This window comes from Oncorhynchus nerka, linkage group LG9a, assembly GCF_034236695.1.
Source record: "Oncorhynchus nerka isolate Pitt River linkage group LG9a, Oner_Uvic_2.0, whole genome shotgun sequence".
In the NCBI taxonomy this organism is placed as follows: Eukaryota; Metazoa; Chordata; class Actinopteri; order Salmoniformes; family Salmonidae; genus Oncorhynchus; species Oncorhynchus nerka.
Window position 1 is genome coordinate 53,199,503 of NC_088404.1, and position 26,564 is coordinate 53,226,066.

At 42.7% G+C, this 26,564-nt stretch overlaps 1 protein-coding gene across 1 annotated transcript in view; it reads right to left on the bottom strand.

Moving 5' to 3' along the window:
- Positions 1 to 26,248, bottom strand: part of LOC115134511 (pleckstrin homology domain-containing family A member 7-like) — a 170,136-nt gene extending 143,888 nt beyond the window's left edge. Inside the window, 3 exon segments of the mRNA XM_029668560.2 lie at positions 25,625 to 25,682; positions 25,852 to 25,928; positions 26,060 to 26,248. Coding sequence (XP_029524420.2) covers positions 25,625 to 25,682; positions 25,852 to 25,928; positions 26,060 to 26,142 — 218 coding nt within the window. The 5' untranslated portion in view covers positions 26,143 to 26,248.
- Positions 26,249 to 26,564: the final 316 nt, after the last annotated feature.

The following is a 26,564-nucleotide window of genomic DNA, read 5'->3' on the forward strand; positions in this document are numbered from 1 at the left end:
GCCCAACCAACACGGCTGTATAATTTACCAGAGTCATTGCCATATCTGTGCCACACTAAAAAGAGAACTGTTAAAATTAGCAATGTGAGCCACATTTTCAAACTGGATTCAACTGAATCCCATTCGAAACGGCCGTCTGACAGATAATCAAATCACAGCTTGGATAACGAGGTCTTTTCTATCAGACTGCTACGATGAGAGGGTATCCACCTGGTTTGTGGGCTGGCTTGGGTGAGTGGGAGTGGGAAAAGTGCTGAGCGTGCTAGTAAAGCTGTCAAATGCCTCTTGCCACCCCGAATTAAGCCAATGTTTGCTCTCTGCGGATGCCGTTAGTGTGCGTGTGTGTGTGTGTGCGTATGCATGGGTACGTGTGTGGTTGCATGTGTGCGACTGACTGTATGTATGAATGCGTTTGTGCGCGCGGTTGACTGTGTACATGTGCAGTTAAAACAGAGTGAAGCAGATGTCAGTGCCTGTGGAGTGTGATGTAGGACGCAGGATACCGCTACACCTCAAAAACAAACCAGGCGTGATGTAACAAGCTGTAATGGAGCAGTTCATTCGCCTGCTGCTGCTGCCTCCCCAGTCAATATCAATTCATTTCTACTGTATCTAACACTACCACTGGGTTGCGTTTAATGTTTAAAAAAATAATAATAATTAAAGAAAACAAATGAGCGTTTCTTATTGGACCAGTCCAGATAGTACCTCCCTGTTTCAGTCTGTTTTCTTCCATTTGGTGCCTAAGGAACAAAACCCTGCTATTAAGGTTCGGCAAAACTGAATTTGAAAAATATATATAGACATACAAAATACTGAATTAGGTGCCAACATAAGGAACGTATAAAAAAAAAAAGGTTAAGTATTCTGTTTACCTGGTGTTGCATATCAGATCCCATCGATCTACGCTAGCGATAGCCTTGGTTCGTCTCGGCCGGGTGACGTGACGCTTGACGGGAACCAGTTCGGGACCCGAGTCTCTAGCCGGGTCACAGCTAAAGCAGGTCCCCATCCCTCAACTCTGCCTTAGGAGGACAAACTACTCTAATCTTTCCTCATGTAGCCTTCCCTCTGTTTTCGTCTCCCACACTCTTTTTCCCCCTCCTCTAAGTCCCATGAAATGTTTGTCCTCCCTCTCATCCCCTCCCTCAGTTTTGCGTTCTCATCCTCTGTCTTCTGTCTCTTCCCCCGTCTTTGTCCTCTCACATGACACCCTCTCTCTCCCTCTCTCTCTCCCTCTTTCAACTCAGACTCAAAATGCTAATGGTTTTGTGCCCAAGCACTATTTGTCACTTGTCATTCGGGTGACAGAATGCCTACTGTCTCCCATGGTGCAGCATGGACACTGGACAGACGTTTGGGCCACAACACTGCATCCATCTGCCATCTCTCCATCACTTCCTCAATCCCTCCATTGTGTGTGTCCTCCTCCGCTATCTGTGTTCTGTATGGTCAGACCCCCACACTGCTCAGACGAGCCCCTCGTGTTTGTCTATGGAATAAATCTCGCTGAGCAGAAGTCACATGCCCTATGGGCCCAGGTCAAAAGTAGTGCGCTAAATAGGGAATAGGGTGCCACTTGAGATGTATCCATGTAGTGATGAACTGGAACCCCCCCCCCCATAGAAATATAATTACTAGAATGGAAATCACTATTCAATGGCCTGTGGCCCATATGACAATCCCACACTGCATGACGGAGACCCACGCTGGTCAAAACTACATTACGACTCAGAGCAGCCATAAAAGTGGGTGGGTGTTATTTTCCTTTTCGAGGCAGGTCTTCATTTGATATACCCTTCAAGGCGCGTTTGTTTGCATACACCTTGAATTGAAATGTGGTGGCTCTATGGGCTAGACCGGATCCGCACCCAAGTCCAAAATAATCACATTCAACTTTCCTAACGTTGTGTAGGTGGTAAAGAAACATGGTTTGGGGTCAGAGCAATGTCCGAGGCATAGACAAGAGATTTGCATGACTTCATTCCAACATATGAATGCAAAAATTCCAGTAACTTTCTCACAATTCCCAGGTATTCCAGAAATTCTGGTTGGATTTTCTGCCTATTCCCTCCTGATTCCAATCCGGGATTTCTGGAAAACCTGGGAGTTTTGGAACCCTAATTCAATGATGCTCAAGATTATTTAAAAAAAGGAGTTATCAACATTGTTGGTGTACAATAATGCAATTGACCTCAATGCTCATTGCAGGGCATTTGAAACACATGGAAATGTGTCCTGTGGTAGTGAGTTTACAACTGCATCCCAAATGGCACCGTATTCCCTATGGGCCCTGGTCAAATATAGTGCACTATATTAGAATAGGGTGCCATTTTGGGACTCACTCTAAGACCACTCTGCTTTGTGAGGTGTTGCAAAAGACCAATGGTGAAAGAGAGGAAAGACAACCAGAGGGGAAGCAGAGAAGCAGTTTGCTTGATGCCTGGACATACAGCATGTTAGAGTTCAGGAGAGCAAAGCCAAAGTGCATCCACATGTTGATTTAGTTTTCTACCAGTGAGTGAGTGAGTGAGTGAGGAGGGAGGCAGCGAGAGAGAGACGAAGAGGATGGTGTGTGTGTGTGGGGGGATCAGACAGGAAGCAGTTACAAAAGGCCCATTGGACTAATACTGTAACCTCTGAAAACAATTAGATTGTTCCTATAAACAAATGTTCCTGATCAAAGCACTAACTCAAAGCAATGTTGATATGCATAGCCCTGGTGTAACGTGTTGTTAGTGACTGAACCATAGAATAACAGCATATTTAGGTGACCCTTCTTTCCGGATCGGCATCCATTCTTAGCATTCTTGATAGATGCAGTAGCCTGCACAATGCTATTGTAACAGAGTGCAAAGGTGCATCATACCATGGCTGTCAAGTTCTACACACCTAACAACCCGCAAATAAATGTTAAAAGTATGAATTTCACACTACTAATACCAACTCTGCTGGTAATTACAATATTGATGGAACATCTGTGGAAACTAAACAATTGATTCCCATTCAAAATCCTACTTTCCCTAACCCCAAACCCCTAAACCTAATTCTAACCCTAAAATAGCCATTTTCCCTTGTGGGGACTGGCGAAAAAGTTAGCGATTGTCCAAATGTTTTACTACAGTATTATACATGTACTCACAGACATAAACACACCCGGTTACATATTGCCTGTAGGAAAAAGGTGGACTTAACTAAAACGTTAAGCGGCAATAGTCTTTATCGCTCATTACTTTATCAGAGGCACACAAGACTGAGCGTAAACACACACCGACACAGTGGTGGGATCGCTGTCTTTATGCAGGGCCTCGTACCTGGCCATGCTGCCAACACGGTAGACAACCGCGCCCAGCCCAGGGAGACAACGTGCAAAGATCCCACACTGAGCTTGTGCGAGGGCGGTGAGACCGGTGTACGCAGCGTGACTAGAACAGATAGCTGGGGGAACCCAAGAAATAAAGACAATTCTTCTCTGACATCTGGGCTGTTTGGTTTGAGATGTATACAAAACACACACACACTTATCTTTAAAAAGGCCATTCTCCATCTCTATGTGGAGAGGAACAAAGAAGCTCATTTTAACATTACATTTATTCTGAACAAAAATATTTAAAAAACGCAACATGCAACAATTTCAAAGATTTTACTGAGTTGCAGTTCATTTGAGGAAATCAGTCAATTTAAATAAATTAACTAGGCACTAATCTATGGATTCCACATGACTGGCAATAAAGATATGCATCTGTTGGTCAAAGATACCTTAAGAAAAGAAAAAAGGTAGAGGTGTGGATCAGAAAACCAGTCAGCATCTGGTGTGACCACCATTTGCCTCATGCAGCGCGACACCTTCACATACTGTTGATTGTGGCCTGTGGAATGTTGTCCAACTCCTCTTCAATGGCTGTGCAAAGTTGCTGGATGGCAGGAACTGGAACACGCTGTCAAACACGTCTATCCAGAGCATCCCAAACATGCTCAATGGGTGACATGTCTGGTGAGTATGCAAGCCCTGGAAGAACTGGGCCATATTCAGCTTCCGGGAATTGTGCACAGATCCTTACGACATGGGGCCGTGCATTATCATGCCAAAACATTAGGTGATGGCAGCTGATCAATTGCATGACAATGGGCCTCAGGATCTCTTCATGGTATCTCTGTGCATTCAAATTGCCATAGATAAAATGCAATAGTTTATAGCTTATGCCTGCCCATACCATAATCTGACCGCCACCATAGGGCACTCTGTTCACAATGTTGACATCAGAAAACTGCTTGCACACACGTACTGCCAAATTCTCTAAAACAATGTTGGAGGCGGCTTATGGTAGAGAAATGAACATTACATTCTCTGGCAACAGCTCTGGTGGACATTCCTGCAGTCAGCATGCCAATTGCACACGCCCTCAAAACTTGAGAAAGATGTAGCATTGTGTTTTGACACAAAACTGCACATTATTATTGTCCCCAACACAAGGTGCACCTGTGTAAGGAGCTTTCGTTTCAGCTCATGAAACATGGGACCAACACTTCACATGTTGCGTTTATATTTTTTGTTCAATGTACATTGAAGTCCACTCTTTCCTCTGCCCACGCAAGACCTTGTCAGTCAGTCAAATAACTATAATAAGTCATTCTAAGGTTGCATCCCAAATGGCACCCTATTCCATACATAGTGCACTACATTTGATCAGACCCTATGGGTCCTGGTCAAAAGAGGTTCACTATATAGGGGGCCATTTCAACCTAAAAAAAATCAGTGTCCTTACAATGTTCGCAAGATGAAATTACAAAAAATGATTGTACAGTACTAACAAAGTCTTGGCTTCTACCTTCACAAATAGAGTTTCATGCAGAGTAGGACAGAAGACCACGCACGCATCATAGCATCTATGGAGTACTCATTCATTATTAGGATATAAAGGCCATGTGTTGCAGGAAGCAAATCCTGGCAGGATAATTTATTTATAAACAACGGACGAATGGGGATTTTTACACTGTGATTTCATATTCACTAAAAAACTCAAACGAAACTAGCCTCATCTGTCAACAACACGCTTGTGTATTAACAAGCAGAGGTGATAAAACAAGTTCTCTTTCAAATATATTACATTCTGTATACAGTCATCCTCCAAGAGATAAAAGATTCGTCCAGATGTATTTAAAAACATTCAAGATTAAAATGGCAACTTGCCCCAGGACAACGTTAAAGATGAAAGACTTCCATTTTAAGTTCGCAGTCGGGTTAACGAAATGCTCTACGGGCACCAGTCAAACATACTTTTTCAGGGGTCAGGTTGGATTTGTACTGTATGGAGAATCCGATCTCATTCTAAAAGAAGCGTTTTTAATCATTAGTGCACTGTACACACAGAGAGTTTGAGGGCTCAAACGAGTCTCCAGTGGGGCAGCATCAAAATGCATGTGTACAACACCACCGCTGCTACCAGAGACCCCAGCAGGCAACAACAGCGTCATTGTGCCGCCTCTCGCACCACACAGAGACACAAGGGACCCAGGGCCGTTGTCACGACAGCACTACCAGGCTAGGGATATACTGGGATCAGTACAAAACACCCACACACGCCTCGGTTCAAATACAATCAATTATTTTCACATACATTCGAAGTACAGTACCAGTCAAAAGTTTGGACACCTTCTCATTCAAGGGTTTTTCCCTTTATTTATTTTTGACCATTTTCTACATTGTAGAATAATAGTGAAGACATCAAAACTATGAAACAACACATATGGAATCATGTAGTAACCAAATAAAGTGTTAAACAAATCTAAATATATTTTAGTTTTAGGTTCTTCAAGGTAGCCACCCTGCCTGATGAGAGCTTTTGCACTCGTGAAATTTTTGACAGGTACTGTAAAGTTTTCAGATATAAAATCAGCAAAAATAGAAAATGGCCTCTCACTGTCAACTACATTTATTTTCAGCAAACTGAACATGTGTAAATATGTGTATGAACATAAGATTCAACAACAGACATAAACTGAACAAGTTCCAAAGACATGTGACTAACAGAAATGAAATATTGTGTCTGAACAAAGGGGGGGTCGAAATCAAAAGTAACAGTCAGGATCTGATATGGCTACCAGCTGCATTAAGTACTGCAGTGCATCTCCTCCTCATGGACTGCACCAGATTTGCCAGTTCTTGCTGTGAGATGCTACCCCACTCTTCCACCAAGGCACCTACCTGCAAGTTCCCTGGCATTTCTGGGGGGAATAAAAGTAAAAGTACTTGTTTTGGACTGTGTACTTGATAATACTCAAATACACCGATTTATTTTATACTACCAGATTAGAGGTCGACCGATTAATCGGAATGGCCGATTAATTTGGGCCGATTTCAAGTTTTCATAACAATCGGAAATCGGTATTTTGGGGTGTCGATTTGCCGATATATATATTTTTTTTTTACACCTTTATTTAACTAGGCAAGTCAGTTAAGAACACATTCTTATTTTCAATGACGGCCTAGGAACGAGGCAGAACGACAGATTTTTACCTTGTCAGCTCGGGGATTCGATCTTGCAACCTTACAGTTAACTAGTCCAACACTCTAACCAATCAATCAACAACTGTCGTTGCTCCAATGTGTACTTAACCATAAACATCAATGCCTTTCTTAAAATCAATACACAGAAGTATATATTTTTAAACCTGCGTATTTAGCTAAAAGAAATCCAGGTTAGCAGGCAATATTAACCAGGTGAAATTGTGTCACTTCTCCTGCGTTCATTGCACGCAGAGTCAGGGTATATGCAACAGTTTGGGCCGCCTGGCTCTTTGCAAACTAATTTGCCAGAATTTTACGTAATTATGACATAACATTGAAGGTTGTGCAATGTAACAGGAATATTTAGACTCATGGATGCCACCCGTTAGATAAAATACGGAATGGAATAAACGTTTTGTTTTCCAGGTGATAGGTCAAATCCAGAAACTAAGGCTCGTATTTCTGTGTGTTTATTATCGTTAAGTCTATGATTTGATAGAGCAGTCTGACTGAGGGGTGGTAGGCAGCAGCAGGCTCGTAATAGTCAAAGGTATATGGTTTAGAGAGAAATAGTCGACGTGTTATAATTCCTGTAATAACTTGCGGCTGAAATTGAAAGGGGTTCCTTTGTTATTTTACCGTTCATGTCTTCCATAGAGAATGTCTTGATCTACTTCAGATAAGGTCTGTGTTTCGTGCTTAAACCGCCTCAGCGTTTTGATACCCGTGTAAATCTCAATAGGATAAGGTAACGTTTGTCAAAATATTTTAATAAATCCACTCTACAAAAAAAAAGATCTTTGCTTATATTTATCCAATATTGATCAGAGTTACTTTGTCCTATGGATATCTACACAGTTATAAAATTGGCAAGGTGGTGTAAGCCTACACAAAACAGACCTTATTTTAAGTGAATCTAAAAATATCCTATGGAATAAATTAATGAAGGAACCGCTTTTCAGATTTTGCTAGGTGTCATGGGAATTATGACTTGCACTTTGGTAGTTAATTCTTAACATGTCCATTATTAAAATAGGATTTCCTGCATAGAGTTTTTGTTGCGGTCCAATGTAACTTAAACTCTATTTTCATTCAAACAGTTGAGAGTATTTGTCTCCTAAGCAGACTCTTCAGTATATATACATACATACATACACACACACACACACTATACACTTACTTTCTTTTTTTTCTTCTCAAAATCGGCAGATTAAAAATCGGTATCAGCTTTTTTTGTCCTCCAATAATTGGCGTTGAAAAATCATAATCGATCGACTTCTATACCAGATACTCAAATACACATGTACTTGAACCTAGGTCTGGGGCACACAGGCCTGTGCACACAGTCAATTACGCACGCACGCCAGAAATACAGTGCATTCGGAAAGTAATCAGACCCCTAGACTTTTTCCACATTTTGTTAAGTTACAGCCTTATTTAAAAATAAAAATAATCACCAATCTACACACAATACCCAATAAAGCCAAAAGTGAAAACAGGTTTAGTAATTTTTGAAAAAGTTTATTTTTTATTTTTTACGTATTTACAAAAGTATTCAGACCCTCTACGAGACTCAATTGAGCTCAGGTGCATCCCTTTTCCATTGATCATCCTTGAGATGTTTCTACAACGTCATTGGACATGATTTGGAAAAAGGCACACATCTGTCTATTTAAGGACCCACACTTGACAGTGCATGTCAGAGAAGAAACCAAGCCATGAGGTTGAAGGAATTGTCCGTCGAGCTCAGAGACAGGATTGTGTCAAGGATTGTAGGTCCCAAAGAACACAGTGGCCTCCATCATTCTTAAATGGAACAAGTTTAGAACCACCAACTCTTCCTAGAGCTGGCCGGCTGGTCAAACTGAGCAATCGGGGGAGAACGGCCCTGGTCAGGGAGGTGACCGAGAACCCGATGGTCACTCTGACAGAGCTCCAGAGTTCCTCTGGAGCCACTCCTCAGTAAATATGCACGACAGCCCGCTTCGAGTTTGCCAAAAGGCAAAAGGCAGGCCATGAGAAACAAGATTCTCTGGTCTGATGAAACCAAGATTGAACCCTTTGGCCTGAATGCCAAGAGTCACATCTGAAGGAAACCTGGCACCATCCCTATGGTGAAGCATGGTGGTGGCAGACTCATACTGTGGGGATGTTTTTCCAGAGGCAGGGACTGGGCGACTAGTCAGGATCGAGGAAAAGATGAACGGAGCAAAGTACAGAGGGATCCTTGATGAAAACCTGCTCTAGAGCGCTCAAGACCTTAGACTGGGGAGAAGGCTCACCTTCCAAAAGGACAACAACCCTAAGCACACAGCCAAGACAACGCAGGAGTGGCTTCCGGACAAGTCTCAGAATGTCCTTGAAAGGCCCTGCCAGAACCCGGACTTGAACCCGATCGGGGGGTCCCGAGTGGCACAGTGGTCTAAGGCACTGCATCTCCATGCTTGAGGCGTCGAATCCAGGTTGTATCACAAACAGACGTTATTGGGAGTCCCATAGGGCGGCGCACAATTGGCCCAGTGTAGTCCGTTTTTTGCCGGTGTAGGCCGTCATTGTAAATAAGAATTTGTTTTAACTGACTTTCCTAGTTAAATAAAAGGTCAAATAAAAAAAACATTTAACATGTTTTATCTGGAGACCTGAAAATAGCTGCGCAGCGACGCTCCCCATCCAAGATGACAGAGCTGGAGAGGATCTGCAGAGAAGAATGGGAGAAACTCCCCAAATACAGGTGTGCCAAGCTTGTAGCGTCATACTCAAGAACACTCTAGGCTGTAATCGCTGCCAAAAGGTTATTCAACAAAGTACTGAGTACTTATGTGATTTCAATTTTTATTTGTATTTTTTTCATTTGCAAAAATGTTTAAACATTTGTGTGTACATTGTTGAGAGAGAAGGGAAAACAAAACAATTTAATCCATTTTCAAATAAAGTTGTAAAGTAACAAAATGTGGAAAAAGTCAAGGGGTCTGAATACTCTCCCGAATGCACTGAGATATACTGACACAAAAGCTTGAACGAACGAACGCGCACACACAAGAACTGTCAACCACGTCGAGGACAAGAGACTGTTTTCAACCAGCGAAGATATTCTAGAATCCTGGGTAACTGTGTGTGTAAAAATCTTGAGCACATACCTACAATACACACTGTCCAGCTCTCTATCTGAAACGGGTGAACATCGATCAGCAAAGCAACTATCTGCTAACATTCATGAATGCTAGAACCTAGGGCTATCATTATCCAAACTGCACCCTATTCCCCATATATTGCATTACTTTTACCCTACAACCCTAGTCAATAGTAGTGCACTATATAGGGAATAGGGTATCATTTGGGTTGCAAACCCATCCAACTATTGGGATATAAGAAGAATAGGCTTCTATGACACCATGACAGGAGCATGTTTCAATTGGCTCATTACTTGGTCTGAACTTCAAACACATTTCAACAAACAGAGATGCAGCAAGGCCTTCTGTAAATAGTTCAGTACATAGTACAGTAGTCCATTGGGAACGTGACACTCTTCCGTTACAGTACCGGTATTTGGCTTGACGCTCTCTGCATGCTTTTCATCTTAGCTTTGAGCTTCAGCAAACAGTACAGTAGCATGTACATTCAGGTTGTGATTTGAGGTTCGATTGTCTGATATGGTTTTCCCGTACACCCACCCACCGCATAATATGCCAGTAGTGCTGAATAACTCCCCGAGCTCAGCACCACAACACAGACCCGGTGAGTCAGGCAACAGAAACAGTGAGTCACTCACCCCCCTCCTCTCTCCTTCCCGATCTTTTCATCTATCCTCCTCTCTTGCCCCCTCCCCTCTCTTTCTCACTGTCCGTGTCCGAATATCCATACTAGCGTACCACGTACTTCAACTGCATACTCATTTCGCCGTTTGATCTAGTAGAATTCAGTCGTCTTTTCTGACTCACGTGTCTGAAACAGCTGAGAAGCAGATACATTGACGCGCTGTACCAAGACGAAGGAATGGCGGGAATCAACGCCATCACACATTAGATGACACATTGAGCACTTTGTTTTTTTATATTTCAGACACTTTCTCCGCTTACTATTTATGAGGCTAGTATGGGTATTTGGACACAGGCACTACCTCCTCAGGTCCCCTTGCACCTGCAATCTTCAACTCTCCTCCACCTACCCACTCCACTCCTCTTCAAATCCAGCCTTCTCTCTCGCTTGCTCTCTTTTTCTCCCTCCATTTTTAAAAATCCCCTCTCATTCACTTACGTCCATCTCTCCATAGACAATGTGGGATCAATGACGCTCCATCAGTGTCACAACCTCACGGATCCCTAACCTCTTTCTGTTCAAGAAGTGCCATGGAAAGCACTTGAGTCGTGTTCCAGCTAAATGCACCGGACTGAATGTTCCAAATGGCACCAGTCACCCTATACAGTGCACTGCTTTTGATCAGAGGCTTATAGGCCTTGGGTTGAAAGTAGTACACTACATAGGGAATAGGGCACCATTTGGGACGGACCCTTTGTTACAGGAAACATATAACAGGTATTCCCCTGGTTATTCTCCCTCTTTTAATGCAAATACCCTTCTAATATAAAATATAAACTATGAAGTCTTGTCTTTTTCAGACAGCAGAGGTTGTGTAGAGCAAGGTTTCCCAAACGTGGTCCTGGGGCCCCACCTAGGTGCACATTTTGGTTTTTGCCCTAGCACTACACAGCTGATTCAAATAAACTCATTAGCAAGCATAGATTATTTGAATCTGCTGTGTAGTGCTAGGGCAAAAACCCCAAACATGCCCCCAGGTTGGACCCCAGGACAGAGTTTTGGAAACCCTGGTGTAGAGGTTATGACCTGACCAAGCCTCCTCTCCACTGGGCTGCTATGAGCACAGCTGTCCCCCCTCTCCCCTCAACCTTGGAAATACCTAGCTGAGTCACAGCAGAAACTCCCTGCATCCCTTATTCTCACAGACTGACTGCAGTGGCAAGAAAAGGTATGTGAACCCTTTGGAATTACCTGGATTTCTGCATCAATTGATCATCAAATTTGATCTGATCTTCATCTAAGGTCACAAAAATAGACAAACAGTGTGCTCAAACTAATAACACACAAATTATTGTATTTTTCTTGTCTATGTTGAGCATCGTGGTTTGGGGCTGCTTTGCTGCCTCAGAGCCAGTGCCGCTTGCTATCGTCGACGGGGAAATGATTTCAAGTTTATCGAGACATTTAGCAGGAGATTGTTATGCTACCTGTCCGCCAATTGAAGCTCAACAGAAGTTGGGTGATGCAACAGAACAACGACCCAAAACACAGAAGTAAATCAACAACAGAATGTTTCAACCAAAGAAAATACACCTTCTGGAGTGGCCCAGTCCTGACTTCAACCCGATTGAGATGCTGTGGCATGACCTCAAGAGAGCAGGTCACACCAGACATCCCAAGAATATTGCTGAACTGAGGAATGGTACAGAATTCTTCCTGACCGTTGTGCAGGTCTGATCCGCAACTACAGAAAACGTTTGGTTGAGGTTATTGCTGCCAAAGGAGGGTCAACCAGTTATTAAATCCAAGGGTTCACACACCCTCGTCACCCTGCACTGTGAACGTTTACACACCCTCGTCACCCTGCACTGTGAACGTTTACACACCCTCGTCACCCTGCACTGTGAACGTTTACACACCCTCGTCACCCTGCACTGTGAACGTTTACACACCCTCGTCACCCTGCACTGTGAACGTTTACACACCCTCGTCACCCTGCACTGTGAACGTTTACACGGTGTGTTCAGTAAAGACATGAAAACATATCATTGTTTGTGTGTTATTAGTTTAAGAAGACTGTGTTTGTACTATTGTTGTGACTTAGATGAAGATCAGATCAAATTTTATGATCAATTTATGCAGAAATCCAGGTATTTCCAAAGGTTTCACACACAGTGGCAAGAAAAAGTGTGTGTGTGTGTGTGTGTGTATGTATGTATATGTATATGTATATATATATATATATGTGAGAGTGTTTGAGGGGCGAGAACAAGCAGCCTCAGCACAACGAGCCCACTGGGAAGCTCTGATTCAGAGAAAAATTATCCCTCTTTCCAAGGACACCCAACCCCTCTTTCCCTCCTTGCCTCCCTCCCTTCGATCATACTCTCTTTTTGAACAGAAAATGGAAATATTCAAGTTTTACTCAAGTCGGTGCCAATCCAGACAGTCATGCGGTGTGTGATTTGTTTTGCCGAGTGCAGTACAGACAGCAACTGAATACAAAAACCTTCCAAAACATACACAGCTCGTCACACTGAACAATGACACAGTATTTGTGACTCCAAGGCCGATGTTTCTTTCATAGAGTAAGACGGACGATTTACCGGTGACTCCTCTATCAGGTTAATCACTCACACTACCAGATATATATTCCTATTGCCCAGCTACCAGACAGGCAATATATGGACAGATAGATGGTATACAGCAGAAATGGCTGGTCCATAGGCCCTTTGTTGTCAAATAACTGAGTTGCAACGAAGAGTTGTCAAAAGAAAGGTCCACTAAAACATTCTACAACCATGCATGGAGACCATCCTTGGTTTGACATTTCCAAAGAACAAAAAATTACAGCGAGCAAACACAAACTCAGTTTGCCTGTTTTGATGAGCCCAAAGTTGTTGTTTTTTTAAAACAATTGCTTACAGAGCTTCCTCTTAACCTCCCTTTCTTTGGCTGCCACAAAAATGCTGCTCATTGAATTTTGGCAAACAAAAGTAGTGCACTACATAGGGTGTCGTTATTGGTAAGCCCATAGGACACTGAAACAAAACAATCAATCAATCTTACTCAAATTGCTAGCATTAGGCTACCACTAGACTACTGACCTAATGGTGGAATCCGCAGAAGGCGTAAACAGCGCCACCGCCCCACCACCAATGTTATTGTTGCAGAGCTGGGGAGAAAAAGAAAATGGGAGAAAAAAATAGCCGTACATACTGTGCTGTTGTATGACGCCTGCAATTATGTGTGTGTGTGGGGGGGTGCTCGTTGTTAGCAGTAACTTATTCCCTGTTGTAATTTCACATTAAGCTTTAAAAACAGTTTGTGTCATAACAGTGTTATGTTTCGCAACAAGTGTTACCACATGGTTTTTAGCCTGTTTGATATCACAAGACTTCTACAATACCTGACATAGCCGTAAAGGACTTAGCACAGCTCCTCTTTGCCTGACCGGTCAAACTCACAGGAGGCAGTCATAAGGCACTGTGGCTTTCTCCACAGTCAAGGCCAGAGCGCCAGAAAAATGTTGCTTTGTTTTTGATACGAGGAATAGAAAATTCTTAAAGTATGTCAAATAGTCAATCTAAGACAATGTTACAAAGAACAATGTTTCATGTAATCTTCTATGTCAAGACCAGCCACCCAAGTGTGATGTTAAGCTAGGGTTGCTTCTTTGAAATAACACATCGTATCAGCACATGAGTGATGAGATCGTATCATGAGGCTCCTGGCAGTTCCCAGCTCTAGCGCTGCAGGTGGCAGCAGCATGCTATCGAATCCCAGTGCAGATGCTACGTGTGGTTATTCGTTATATGCATAAGAGCTGTATATTGCATCCTGAACGCCCAGAGCTACTGACGGCTTTAGGTCAAGTGGGTTTGATCGAGCAATTTTAGTAATAAATATACCGTTCGTAGTTAAACTCACATGGATCTTTCTATAAAGCTGGGGTACCGGTGACGATTTCCTACACTAGACAACTTGTTACAGCGGTTGATAAGTCATTGATAACAAATCTGCCAATTGTTTGATATAAAGATAAAAAGGGGAAAATAGCTATATTCAATAACATTCACGAGTTGATTTAAAACCTTTGGTTGGTGTCGACAGATTTGTCCAAAATCTTGTGACATAAAACAGTACTTTTCTGTCCTTGCATTTATGGCAGTGTTGTCGTTATATCACATTCTAAGCATTACATCAGTCAAATTAGACATTTAACCCTGTAGGACTCCTGGATCTAGCGGTCAGAAATGCAGTGTAACTACGCAACTTTGTGTGTCTCCTTGTTACATGGTGAAAACAGTTTATGGGCACACAAATGCAAAATAATAAATGCAATTGAAAAATCTAATGCTTCTATAACAGAAAGATACTTGATACCTAAAAACCTAAATTGAAGCCAAGGAATGTCCAGAATATTTTGGCGTCTCATTCGTTATGCCGGTGAAGACAGTGGTGCCTGGTTCCACGTTGGATCTAATATCCCTAGCGAATTGAGGTTGATCATCTGTTGTTGTCTGCTTGATTTACAGCAAGGTCTCGTTAGCTTTAACATTGTCTCGGGCCTAATACCAGTGGCAATTTATCCTCCAAAACACCGGCTTCTCTGGCATTATCCCTTAAATAATGACAAATTACATTGCCTAGTGGACTTATTCACAATGATGATCTGGTAATGAAATAATGACAAATACATCTTGTTTTCCATGTTACACCGGCAACGTTAAACAATACAAGGGGCTTGAAGTAGCCTACTTGAACTTGGGAGCACAGAAAATCAAGTACTGGAATAGGCCTACCTTGAAAAATCGGACATTGTCAATTTGGTGCTTGAAAAAGTCCTTGCAATTATTGTAGCCAATTTATAAGTTCTCCTGCTCCCTTGTAATGATCAGTGACTACATTTTTTTTAAATCTGTTTTTGTGAGAGATGTGGCCACTTTCGTTCGTTACGCACCACTTTAATTGAAGGGCGTTGCGCTACTCTGCTGCGGTAAAAACCATTTGCAGTGAGGATGACAACATTGAATGTTGGCTTCAACTTGGCTTTCCATACAAATCCTTACATTAAAAAAGGAAACTTGTTTTCTCATTATAAAAACAACAATGAGATTAATGCTACCTCTATTTGTGGTTTTATTATGTGTACCTGCGTCAGCCACATGGAAACAATCTCCATGCAGGCATCCAATCTATTTAGTCAGGCAATGTTCACATATTTTAGAATATAATAACAATTTGAATATCTAGGCCTTTAAAAAATGGAGGTAATGGCCTACTTTTTCTTTTACAATTTTTGCAAGATTTTTGGGACGGGGGGGGGGGGTTCTAAACTCAGCAAAAAAAAGAAACGTCCCTTTTTCAGGACCCTGTCTTTCCAAGAAAAATTGTAAAGGGTTTAAACACCGTTTCCGGTGTGGCCAGGGCAATGGATTGCAATGTCCATACTGTGAGACGCCTAAGAGAGTACTTCAGGGAGACAGGACGGACAGCTGATCGTCCTCGCAGTGGCAGACCATGTGTAACAACACCTGGACAGGGTCGGTACATCCGAACATCACACCTGCGGGACAGGTACAGGATAGCAACAACTTCCCAAGTTACACCAGGAACGCACAATCCCTCCATCAGTGCTCAGACTGTCCGCAATAGGCTGAGAGAGGCTGGACTGAGGGCTTGTAGGCCTGGAGTCAGGCAGGTCCTCACCAGACATCACAGGCAACAATGTTGCCTATGGGCACAAAGCCACCGTCACTGGACCAGAAAAGACTGGCAAAAAGTGCTCTTCACTGACGAGTTGCGGTTCTCTCTCACCAGGGGTGATGGTCAGATTCGCGTTTATCGTCGAAGGAATGGGGCGTTACACCGAGGCCTGTACTCTGGAGCGGGATCGATTTGGAGGTGGAGGGTCCGTCATGGTCTGGGATGGTACACTCGCGTCCGATGAGGTGTCACAGCATCAGACTGAGCTTGTCATTGCAGGCAAACTCAACACTGTGCATTACAGGGAAGACATCCTCCTCCTCATGTGTCAGTGTTCTGCCATGGCCAGCAAAGAGCCCGGATGTCTGGCACCTGTTGGATCAGAGGGTGAGGGCTAGGGCCATTCCCCCCTGAAATGTCTGGGAACTTGCTGGTACTTGGTGGAAGAGTGGGGTAACATCTCACAGCAAGAACTGGAAAATCCGGTGCAGTCCATGAGGAGGAGATGTCCTGCAGTACTTAATGCAGCTGGTGGCCACACCAGATACTGACTGTTACTTTAGACCCCCCCCCCTTGTTCAGGGACACATTATTCCATTTCAGTTAGTCACATGTTAGTGGAACTTGTTCAGTTTGTGTCTCAGTTGTTGAATCTTGTTATATTTACACATGTTGAGTTTGCTGAAAATATATGCAGTTGACAGTGGAGAGGACAATTCTTTATTTGCTGAGTTTATATTAGGCCCTATATGTACAATTAAATAAAACGCCACAATTGTATAACATTGAAGTCCATGAGATGGCAGCAGTGTGTGTGCAACGTTTCAGACTGATCGAGTGAAGCATTGCAATACTGCACAATATCGTCTATCAAGTCTACTCTTGTGCCGAACTGGTCAATTGATACAGTTTCAAGTACATAACTATATAGAGAACATACAAAAATGATATGGTAATACACAATTTAAGTTTACACACTCCCAGGAATGTCATACATGATGGATAATTAGCTTCCCTACAGAAAAAACACTAACCTTCACACATCTAGACCGCCGGGCGGGGTTGATGTGGGGCCAGAGACAGCAGGGGTTCAAACTGTAGAACCCAGTTCCTACATTTGAATATAAAAATGTATTTTAATCGAACTCTGGGACCTTCAGGATGACAAATCAAAAATAATGTACTTGCATTCAGTAATCTAACTTCAGAGGTGAATGTATCAAACCAGTTGCTGTGATAAAAGTTTTGTTGTGCACTCTTCTCAAACAATAGCACTGTATTTATTCACTGTAATAGCTGTCCTAATTACCCAAACTCAGTAACGTAATCGGATTACTTTCAGTTACATTTTGATTAGAAGAATACTAAAATTTAGTCCTAGATTTTTAATGAATTTATTTGCAAATTAAATAAATTCAAATAAATTCATTAAAAATCCTACAATGTGATTTTCTGGATTTTTTTTCTCATTTAGTCTGCCATAGTTGAAGTGTACCTATGATGAAAATTACAGGCCTCATCTTTTTAAGTGGGAGAACATGCACAATTGGTGGCTGACTAAATACTTTTTTGCCCCACTGTATATATCATTGAGTAAATAAAGCCGCATACAAACATGGTCTCTTTATTGCTTTTTTGAGTAAGGCAGCTCCAAAATGCAGGTGTTTCAGCCTACTTCAGTGCTTTCTGTGGTGGTGGGTGAAGCCGGCAGAAAATAGGAGCATTGCGCTGTGATTGGCTCAGTGTTCTGTCACTCATGGGGACACTACATCACAGGCAAATTCTAAGTCCTTAGTCAGGGAGGACATCAAACATTTAATCCCTTTGGGTCCTGCCATAGAGTTACATTAGAATAGCCCTTCCAAGAAGGCTCAAGGTGCACATGAAGCCTAACCGGTTTTAGAGAATGTAATCAAACATTATAAGAGCTTTCATTGTCTGCTTATATGCCCCTTTATTTATCCTATGGTTCTGACTTGGTGTACAGAGAGAACACTTTAAGAACGGCCCATGTTGTGAATTCTGTCGCTGTACATTTCAAACGTGCTGAACAAAGTTATTGAAGACGTCCCTCATCGCTCGAAAATTACAGATTGCCTCTTATCCGCTTGTCGTCCCCTTATGCCATAGTTTGTACATGTCAATTGTCAGTAGAAACTACATTTGTTTAAACAAGTCAGCCATATCAGCTATGATTATTTTAAAGGCAGTAAATTAGGCTGAATGAACTGTTTCGCTGCCAGACAAGGCTCTGTTGATAGCCAGTGTAGCAGTGGTAAGGTGTTGGGACTGTTGTAGGGACTCTGCTGTTGGGACAGCTTTATGTAGGCCAACAGTTTGTGGGCACCGTTTGTCACCGTTATAGTGCAATTCATGTATTGTTTGGTTGTGTAGTGGCTTTGCTGGCATGCATCCCACATTTTCTATATTCTTTCCCCACCAAGATTTACATGCTAAACTCGCCACTGCTTACAACGTCATTCTAGTCACATTAGCTACAACCGACCCAGTTAAAGAACCATCCCACCGATCCTACGGGATCCTTAAGAGGTTTTTAAAGGATGTATAGTCCTAGGCCTATGTTGCTGTATAGGAGGAGTTATGGGCAAATTTGCATAAATTAACTTTTCAATTAACTTATTCCAATAAGTACGTACACAGGTGGAACTGCATAAATGTAAAAAATTTAAATAAAAAATAAAAATGGTATTTATTTATTTCAAAACATTTTGAAATGTTGATCCCAATGTCACACATTGGCCCAATTATTTGTAGAAAGACCCATACAGCTCTCCAAAGCCCCTTGGAGGTCTAAGTGGAGCCCTTACCATTTTGCTCCCACCTACCCAGTGTCTTCAGATCTGCTAACAGGCTAAAGGAGGAGGCTAGGAGGACTTGGGTTTAGGGGGGGGTCTAGAAGTGCCATATTTCATTAGAGATTGGCCCCGACATCTGCTACTCACTCCTGGCTGTGCCATCTGCATCCCCCCTCCCCCCTCCTCAGTACCAACCATCCCTCCTCCAATAGGCACAGCCGGAGTTAAGATCCCTCTGACATTCCTGCGAGGGGTTTATCCCCTAGTTTTCTTCTTTCATCCCTAGAATTTGATCCCCGCTCTGCCCCTGCAGCACACTCACGATAGCAGGCTCAAGGGACTCCTGAAGGGGCCCCGAACAAGCTACCACCCCCCCCCCATTTGTAGCCCCTGACGTCCAAAGGGGGGGGGGTATGTGACGTATGGGTCTGTGGACCCTCCCCTGGAGCGTAAGCGGGACTATTCACCACAAAGCCCAGGCAAATAAGAGTCTGGAGGAGTAACAGTTGAGACGGATATGAAATGTGGCCCAATGCAAACAGCCAGAGGCACAGATAAGGCACACATTTGGCCATCCTATTGCCATAATGAATTCATCATCATCATCATCATCTTTGAGCTCAGTCTGTTTTGTTGATGTGTTAGTAAGTAGAAAGAATGAGGTTTCGGATGGCTGCGTTTTGGTGACGCACATATTTTAACAAAGACGGTTAAAATATGCGGTGAGATGTTGTGAATGCACAGGTGGGTACATGCTCTTTTCTTTCACATGAGTGCCTCTGGGAGAGAAGTGTTTTGGTGGTCTAAAAAGTGGGTACACTTTCAGTAGTTCTTTCCACATAAAGCACACAGCTCCATTCAGGTAGTTGACAGAGAGCTGGCTTGACAAACCGGAGAAAGGACAGATTAAGTATCTAAAGAAAGGAGGTATTTTTTTATTATTGTATTACAATTAGTGTTCATTATTAGTCCTCTGTCATTGTATCATCCAAAGTGCTGGAGTACAGAGCCAAAACAAAAAACATTTGTCACGGTCCTGGTCCCAGGCTTGTTTGCACCTCATTGATTGACATTGGCCGTAGGAGTTGGTAAGACAACACAAACAGACCTGGGACCAGGCTAGACCACACTACTCCTGAGCGAGAGAGAAGACGTGGATGTGGATTAAGGCAGCCCCCCGCACCTCTCTGATTCAGAGTGGTTTGGTTAAATGCGGAAGACACATTTCAGTTGAAGGCATTCTGTTGTACAACTGACTAGGTATCCCCCCTTTCCCTTTCATGTCTCTGAAGAGAATGCCAAAAAAAATGGACAATAGTAAATTGACTGGGTGGGAGGTTGGGGTTGTGCTATGAGAGAATACAAGAAATGGGGCGGATTAAGACACACACACACACACACACACTTGATAAAAACAGACTGCACCAATCTAAGGGCATAACGGTTACTTTAAGTGGACATTCAGATCACAGGGAGGTCGTAAATCACAGAACTGAGGATCCAAAGACAATGAAAAACACATTCCATTGGAGAGAGCTCTTTGATATTGTAAAAAAAAGAACAGAGATGAAAACATGCTCAGCCAATCAGTAGCAGTGACGGCCAGAGCAAACATTGAGAGATGCAACAGAAACATACCCTTTGGAAATAGTCCTCCCCACAACTAGAATAGGATATTGGGTTGGAAGGGTGTTATATACGTCACGTTATTTCTCCACAAGGTTCCCACTCATGTGGCAATTGTGTGGCCAGAGACGAGGCCGTACGAAACTCAAACTCCCAAAGGAGGAATAGTTTGAAGACAACACAGGTGGATGGATGTCAAAAAGAGAGCTATAGGTGAGGTCCAGGCCTCTGAAGTTTACATCTTTCAGTATTGGAGTCTCTCATATATATATATATATATATCACACACACACATACAGTCTAAATGCTGGCCAGACAGGCCAACTATGCTGAAGTCACTCACTAGGATTCATTTCACCATGGAGTATTGATAATGCGGTAGCCCTGAGCTGCATAATAGCATTATGTCACATAACAGCAGGCCCTATGTGTCACAGTAGGGGTATCTGGAATCATAACACGACATAATGCCAGGTCCCAGTTGTGATGCTCTGCACTCCTGGCAAGGAGCTCGGGGCTCCCGAGTGGCGCAGCGGTCTAAGGCACTGCACTACAGGCACCCTGGTTTGAATCCAGGCTAAATCACAAGCGGCCGTGATTGGGAGTCCCATAGGGCGGCGCACAATTGGCCCAGCGTCGTCCCGGGTTTGGCCGGTGTAGGCCGTCATTGTAAATAAGAATGTGTTCTTAAAATGACTTGCCTAGTTAAATAAAAGGTCACATTTTAGAGTGGGAGACAGACACGAGACACTGGAAAAGGAACTTAATTGAACACCGACATTAGCAAATAGCATGTAAGTGCCCTCGTTCTCCTGTGCTACATTGTTTACATAACCTCTATAGATATCAAGAGTGCTGGGCCTTCACAATCCTACAATAACAGTTGTACACCACTAAAGCATAGCACATAGGAAAACTTCACATAAAAGCAATGTCCCAGGGAACACAAAGAAATAACACAATATACTGAGTCACACTGACAGCAGAAGATAAACTGGGGGGAAATCAACGTATGGAATCTCAACTCGTGTGTAAATGGACAGTAGCCCAATACACCTTACTGAATCTAATAGCGAAGAGGGACACAATAACACATCGAGCCTCACGTCAAGATCATAAGTGTCGTAGATGTCAAAAACATCCCGAATCAGATTGTCAAACACGAGCAACATTTTTCGCAGCCTAAAGCAGTAGCTGTGATATTGAACAACCAATTTTCCAAATAGTCAAACAACAGCCACAACAGTTCAATACGCAAGCAAGTCAACAAGAGAGGGTGCGTTGTATACTAGCCCTTGATCATGACTCTCAGTTCCATTACATTATACATAAGAGTCATTGGACGAAGGAGTGTTTTGTTAAGAGCCCCGGGACGCTAGGTCTGAATATGAACATGCATCGCTTGCGGTACAATCTTGGAAGCATAAGGACCTAATCTTTCATATCAGCAAGAAATAAAATAAAATATATATATATACATTTTTATTTTAAGGTTCAATTGATACACACCTGTATAGGGTTATGATTATGGGTTCCCACACAGCCACATCTCCATCTCCATGGTACAGCGCTTGTTTACAGAAAACAGACCTGACTACCTGTGCTAATTAGCTAGCTGCATCTCCTTAACACCTGGATGTAGGAAGGCAGGAAAATACTGTCGGGCGCAACTGCTAAAACAGAGGTACAGTCAGTGGCGACCCGTCCTTCAGGGCAGGTGGGGCAGACACACACACACACACACACACACACACACTACCTTTCAAATGTTTGGGGTCACTTAGAAATGTTCTTGTTTTTGAAAGAAAAGCAAATTGTGCCCATTAAAATAACATCAAATTGATCAGAAAATAAAGTGTAGACATTGTTAATGTTGTAAATGACTATTGTAGCTGGAAATGGCTGATTTTTTTATGGAATATCTACATAGGCGTACAGAGGCCCATTATCAGCAACCATCACTCCTGTGTTACAATGGCATGTTGTTAGCTAATCCAAGTTGATCATTTTAGAAAGGCGAATTGATCATTAGAAAAACCTTTTGCAATTATGTTAGCACAGCTGAAAACTGTTGTTCTGATTAAAGAAGCAATAAAACTGGCCTTCTTTAGACTAGTTGAGTACCTGGAGCATCAGCCTTTGTGGGTTCGATTACAGGCTCAAAATGGTCAGAATCAAAGACCTTTCTTCTGAAACTCGTCAGTCTATTCTTGCTCTGAGAAATGATGGCTATTCCAAGTGAGAAAATGCCTGAAAACTAGCCCTAACCAGAATAGAAAGAGGAGTGAGAGGCCCCGGTGCACAACTGGGCAAGAGGACAAGTACATTAGAGTGTCTAGTTTGAGAAACAGACGCCTCACAAGTCCTCAACTGGCAGCTTCATTAAATAATACCCACAAAACACCAGTCTCAACGTCAACAGTGAAGAGGCGACTCCGGGATGCTGGCCTTCTAGGCAGAGTTGAAAAGAAAAAGCCATATCTCAGACTGGCCAATAAAAAGAAAAGATTAAGATGGGCAAAAGAACACAGACACTAGACAGAGGAAGATGGAAACAAGTGTTATGGACAGACGGATCTAAGTTTGAGGTGTTCGGATCACAAAGAAGAACATTCGTGAGACGCAGAAAAAATTAAAAGATGCTGGAGGAGTGCTTGATGCTATCTGTCAAGCATGGTGGAGGCAATGTGATGGTCTGGGGGTGCTTTGGTGGTGGTAAAGTGGGAGATTTGTAAAGGGTAAAAGGGATCTTGAAGAAGGAAGGCTATCACTCCATTTTGCAACGCCATGCCATACCCTGTGGACGGTGCTTAATTGGAGCCAATTTCCTCCTACAACAGGACAATGACTCAAAGCACAGCTCCAAACTATGCAAGAACTATTTAGGGAAGAGGAAGTCAGCTGGTATTATGTCTATAATGGAGTGGCCAGGACAGTCACTGGATCTCAACCCTATTGAGCTGTTGTGGGAGCCACTTCACCGTACGGTACATAAGAAGTGCCCATCAAGCCAATCCAACTGATGGGAGCTGCATCAGGAAGCATGGGGTGAAATCTTTTTTTTAAATTTATGTCATACAAACATGGTCTCTTTTTTTGTTTCTTGAGTAAAGCAGCTCCAAAATGCAGGTGCTTCAGCCTAGCTCAGAGCTTTTTTTGGTGGTGGTGCTAGCCAGACGAAAAATACAGAGCGTTGCCCCTGATTGGCTCAGTTTTCTGTCATGATTGGCTCAGTTTTCTGTCACTCATGGAACAATACGTCATCCCCAATACGTCATCCCCAATTCTAAGGTTAGAGCTCGAAACTGTTCGGCCCTTGGGTTCTGCTGTAGAGTTATATTAGAAGAGCCCATCCAAGAAAGCTCAAGGTTATTGGCCACAGATAGAATGACATCAAATCACATATCTGCAGGAGCTTTGATTGGACTGATGTCAACATCTTACTTTCAAAGTCTTAGCTAGCAGTCATCATCAGCTGTCATCGTCAGTTGTCATCAAGTCGACAATCTACTGGCAAATCCTTTTCGACCCTTGTCATATGAAGAGAAATAATGAAGAGAAATTATAGATAAAATGTATTGGTGCTCATCAGCCATTGTACATAAACATGACACAACAAGTTGGAAATTGCAAATTCAACAATGAGTTGTTTGGAAGGAATCAGTTTGGAAGGAATCAGTGGCTAAGAGTTGCAAAGAAACCACTAACGTTAGCCTGCTATTCAATGGAGTGGCTGTGGGGGTTTTTTCTCCCAGAGTTCTCACCATAAATCCAGAGAATACCAGACTTTGATAACAAAATGTGCCTACAAAAGGACCGCAGCGCCAACTTCACAAGGTGAGTCCAAAAATAACTTGTATGCTGCTGCATAAATGGTGTAATATGCCAGGGAGAAATGTATAATGGAGCTAAGAAATTAATACTAAGTGTATGTTGTGTAGTAAGCAGTTAGTAGCCCATGTGCCTCACCCTAATAATTTGGTCTATTTTCACCAACGCGGTATTGTAAACACATAACGTTAGTAGTTGTGGTGCTTGGCTTGCACGTGCAAATTCAGCACACACAACATTCTATAATAGAATTGTGTTATTTGACATGTTAAATGAAAAGCTTATTTAACACGTCAAATAGTGCACCACCCTAATAATTTGGTCTATTTTCACCTCCTAATTTCACCTGCTGTTCTGACTTGGTGGTGCACAAATAGCCCATAGCATGTTTTAGAGAAATTGAATCATTGAATATTGTTAAGAGCTTTCATTGTCTGTTTATATGCCCCGTTTATTTATCCTACGGTTCTGACTTGGTGTACAGAGAGTACACTGTAAGAACGGACCATGTTCTGACATCTGTCACTGTACATTTCAAAAAGTGCTAAACAAATAGTTATATTGACTACGTCCGTCATCGGTTGCTCGTTAATTAGATTGCTTGTCGTCCCCTTATCCGCTTGTCGTCCCCTTATGCCATAATTTGTACATCTCAATTGTCAGTAGAAACTACATTTGTTTAAAAAAGTCAGCCATATCAGGTATGCGTTTGTTTTTTTAAATGCAGTAAATGAGACTGAATGAACTGTTTCGCTGCCAGACAAGGCTCCGCTGAAAGACAGGTGTAGCAGTGGTAAGGAGTTGGGACTCAGCTCTGCTGTTGGGACAGATTTATGTAGGCCCTAACAGTATATGGGCACCGTTTGTCATCGCTATAGTGCAACTAATGTATTGTTTGGTGTTGTGTAGTGGCTTTGCTGGAATGCATCCCACATTTTTTTGTTTTGCCCCACCAAGACTGACATGCTACAATCGCCACTAGGTAGAGTAAGTAAGTATTTTGCATTTGTGACATTATTTTTGACCTGATATGAAAGTAGAGGGATTTATGTTTCTAGAACCATACCACCATTGAGAATCAGTTCACGTTTAGATAGAGGATTTGGCTGTTTTGGCTTCCAGAGCCAATTCGCGTATAAACAGAACATGTAAGATCCCTGGACTAAGGAGTAAGTAGGTTCCTTTTATCCATTATCGGGCTAGTTGTAAACCAACTGTAACTGAAGTATTTTAACCTATGAACAACCCCACCACACACACCTGTGTCAGTAGGCTAGAGGAGCCATATTTTTTGTTCCCCTAGTAACCTCAACGGCAGTAGTGCGTTCAGGTACTTCGCCACGACATAATATAGTCGAATTCAATTGCTTTGACTTACTTTATGAAGTAGATGGCCCCTTCGTCCGTGAAACCCTCTTCCCATCCTCGAGGTAAATCTGCATTGGGCGAGTAAAAAAAAATGTGCGTTACCTTCGAGGGTAGGCGCATTCCCTGAAAGTTTCGTGCATCATTAGGCTACCGGTATATCAAACGCACAAAAGAAACACGTTCTTCTGTGAAGTAGGCCAAAACGGCATTAATAATCTGATACGAGTGCAAGCATACCTGACCGTATCATGTGTCCGGAATTGACAGGTTCGCCCGTTTTCGGATGGAGCCAAGCAGTCGTGTTCGTTTCATCGCTGCCAGAAAGACAAAACACCTGTTAAGAGGAAATAAACACTAGACAATCGAACTCTCCTTTAAAAGAGCCAACAAAAAAAAAGAAATACGACCACATTTCGCCTCGCCAAAAAGCACATATTCGACTCACTGAACGAAAAACACCCTGCCATCTCCGCAGACACCGTAGGACCAGTGCTCAGGTAAGGTCTCCCGCCCGAGCGGCGCCGCCATGATCCTGGTATGAAGTCCTATTTCATTCCCTCTTCGTGGAGTTCTCCAGGGCACTCAAAATCCAATGATCACCGCCAGGGCGAAGAGGCGAATAAAGGGGAGGGCTGTCAGCTAGGCTACTCAGTTGACGGAGAAGAAGTACGTTTTCTGAGTAGCCTACTTTTGTCTGCCGACCGAATGAAAGTTACACGTAGTTGGAAACAAAAAAAAGGAGCTCTCGTGTCGCGGCTTTGGTTACTTTAAGGTTTTGTAGTTGTACGTGTAAGCCAATTAATGCTCTCAAAATAGCTTTTCAGAGGCATTTTCTTATTTAACGCAGGTCCCCGAGGCAATCGGTGCATGGCAGTCTATACTGAACAAAAATATAAATGCAACGTGTAAAATGTTGGTCCCCTAAAAGATGGCAGACATTTTCCATATGC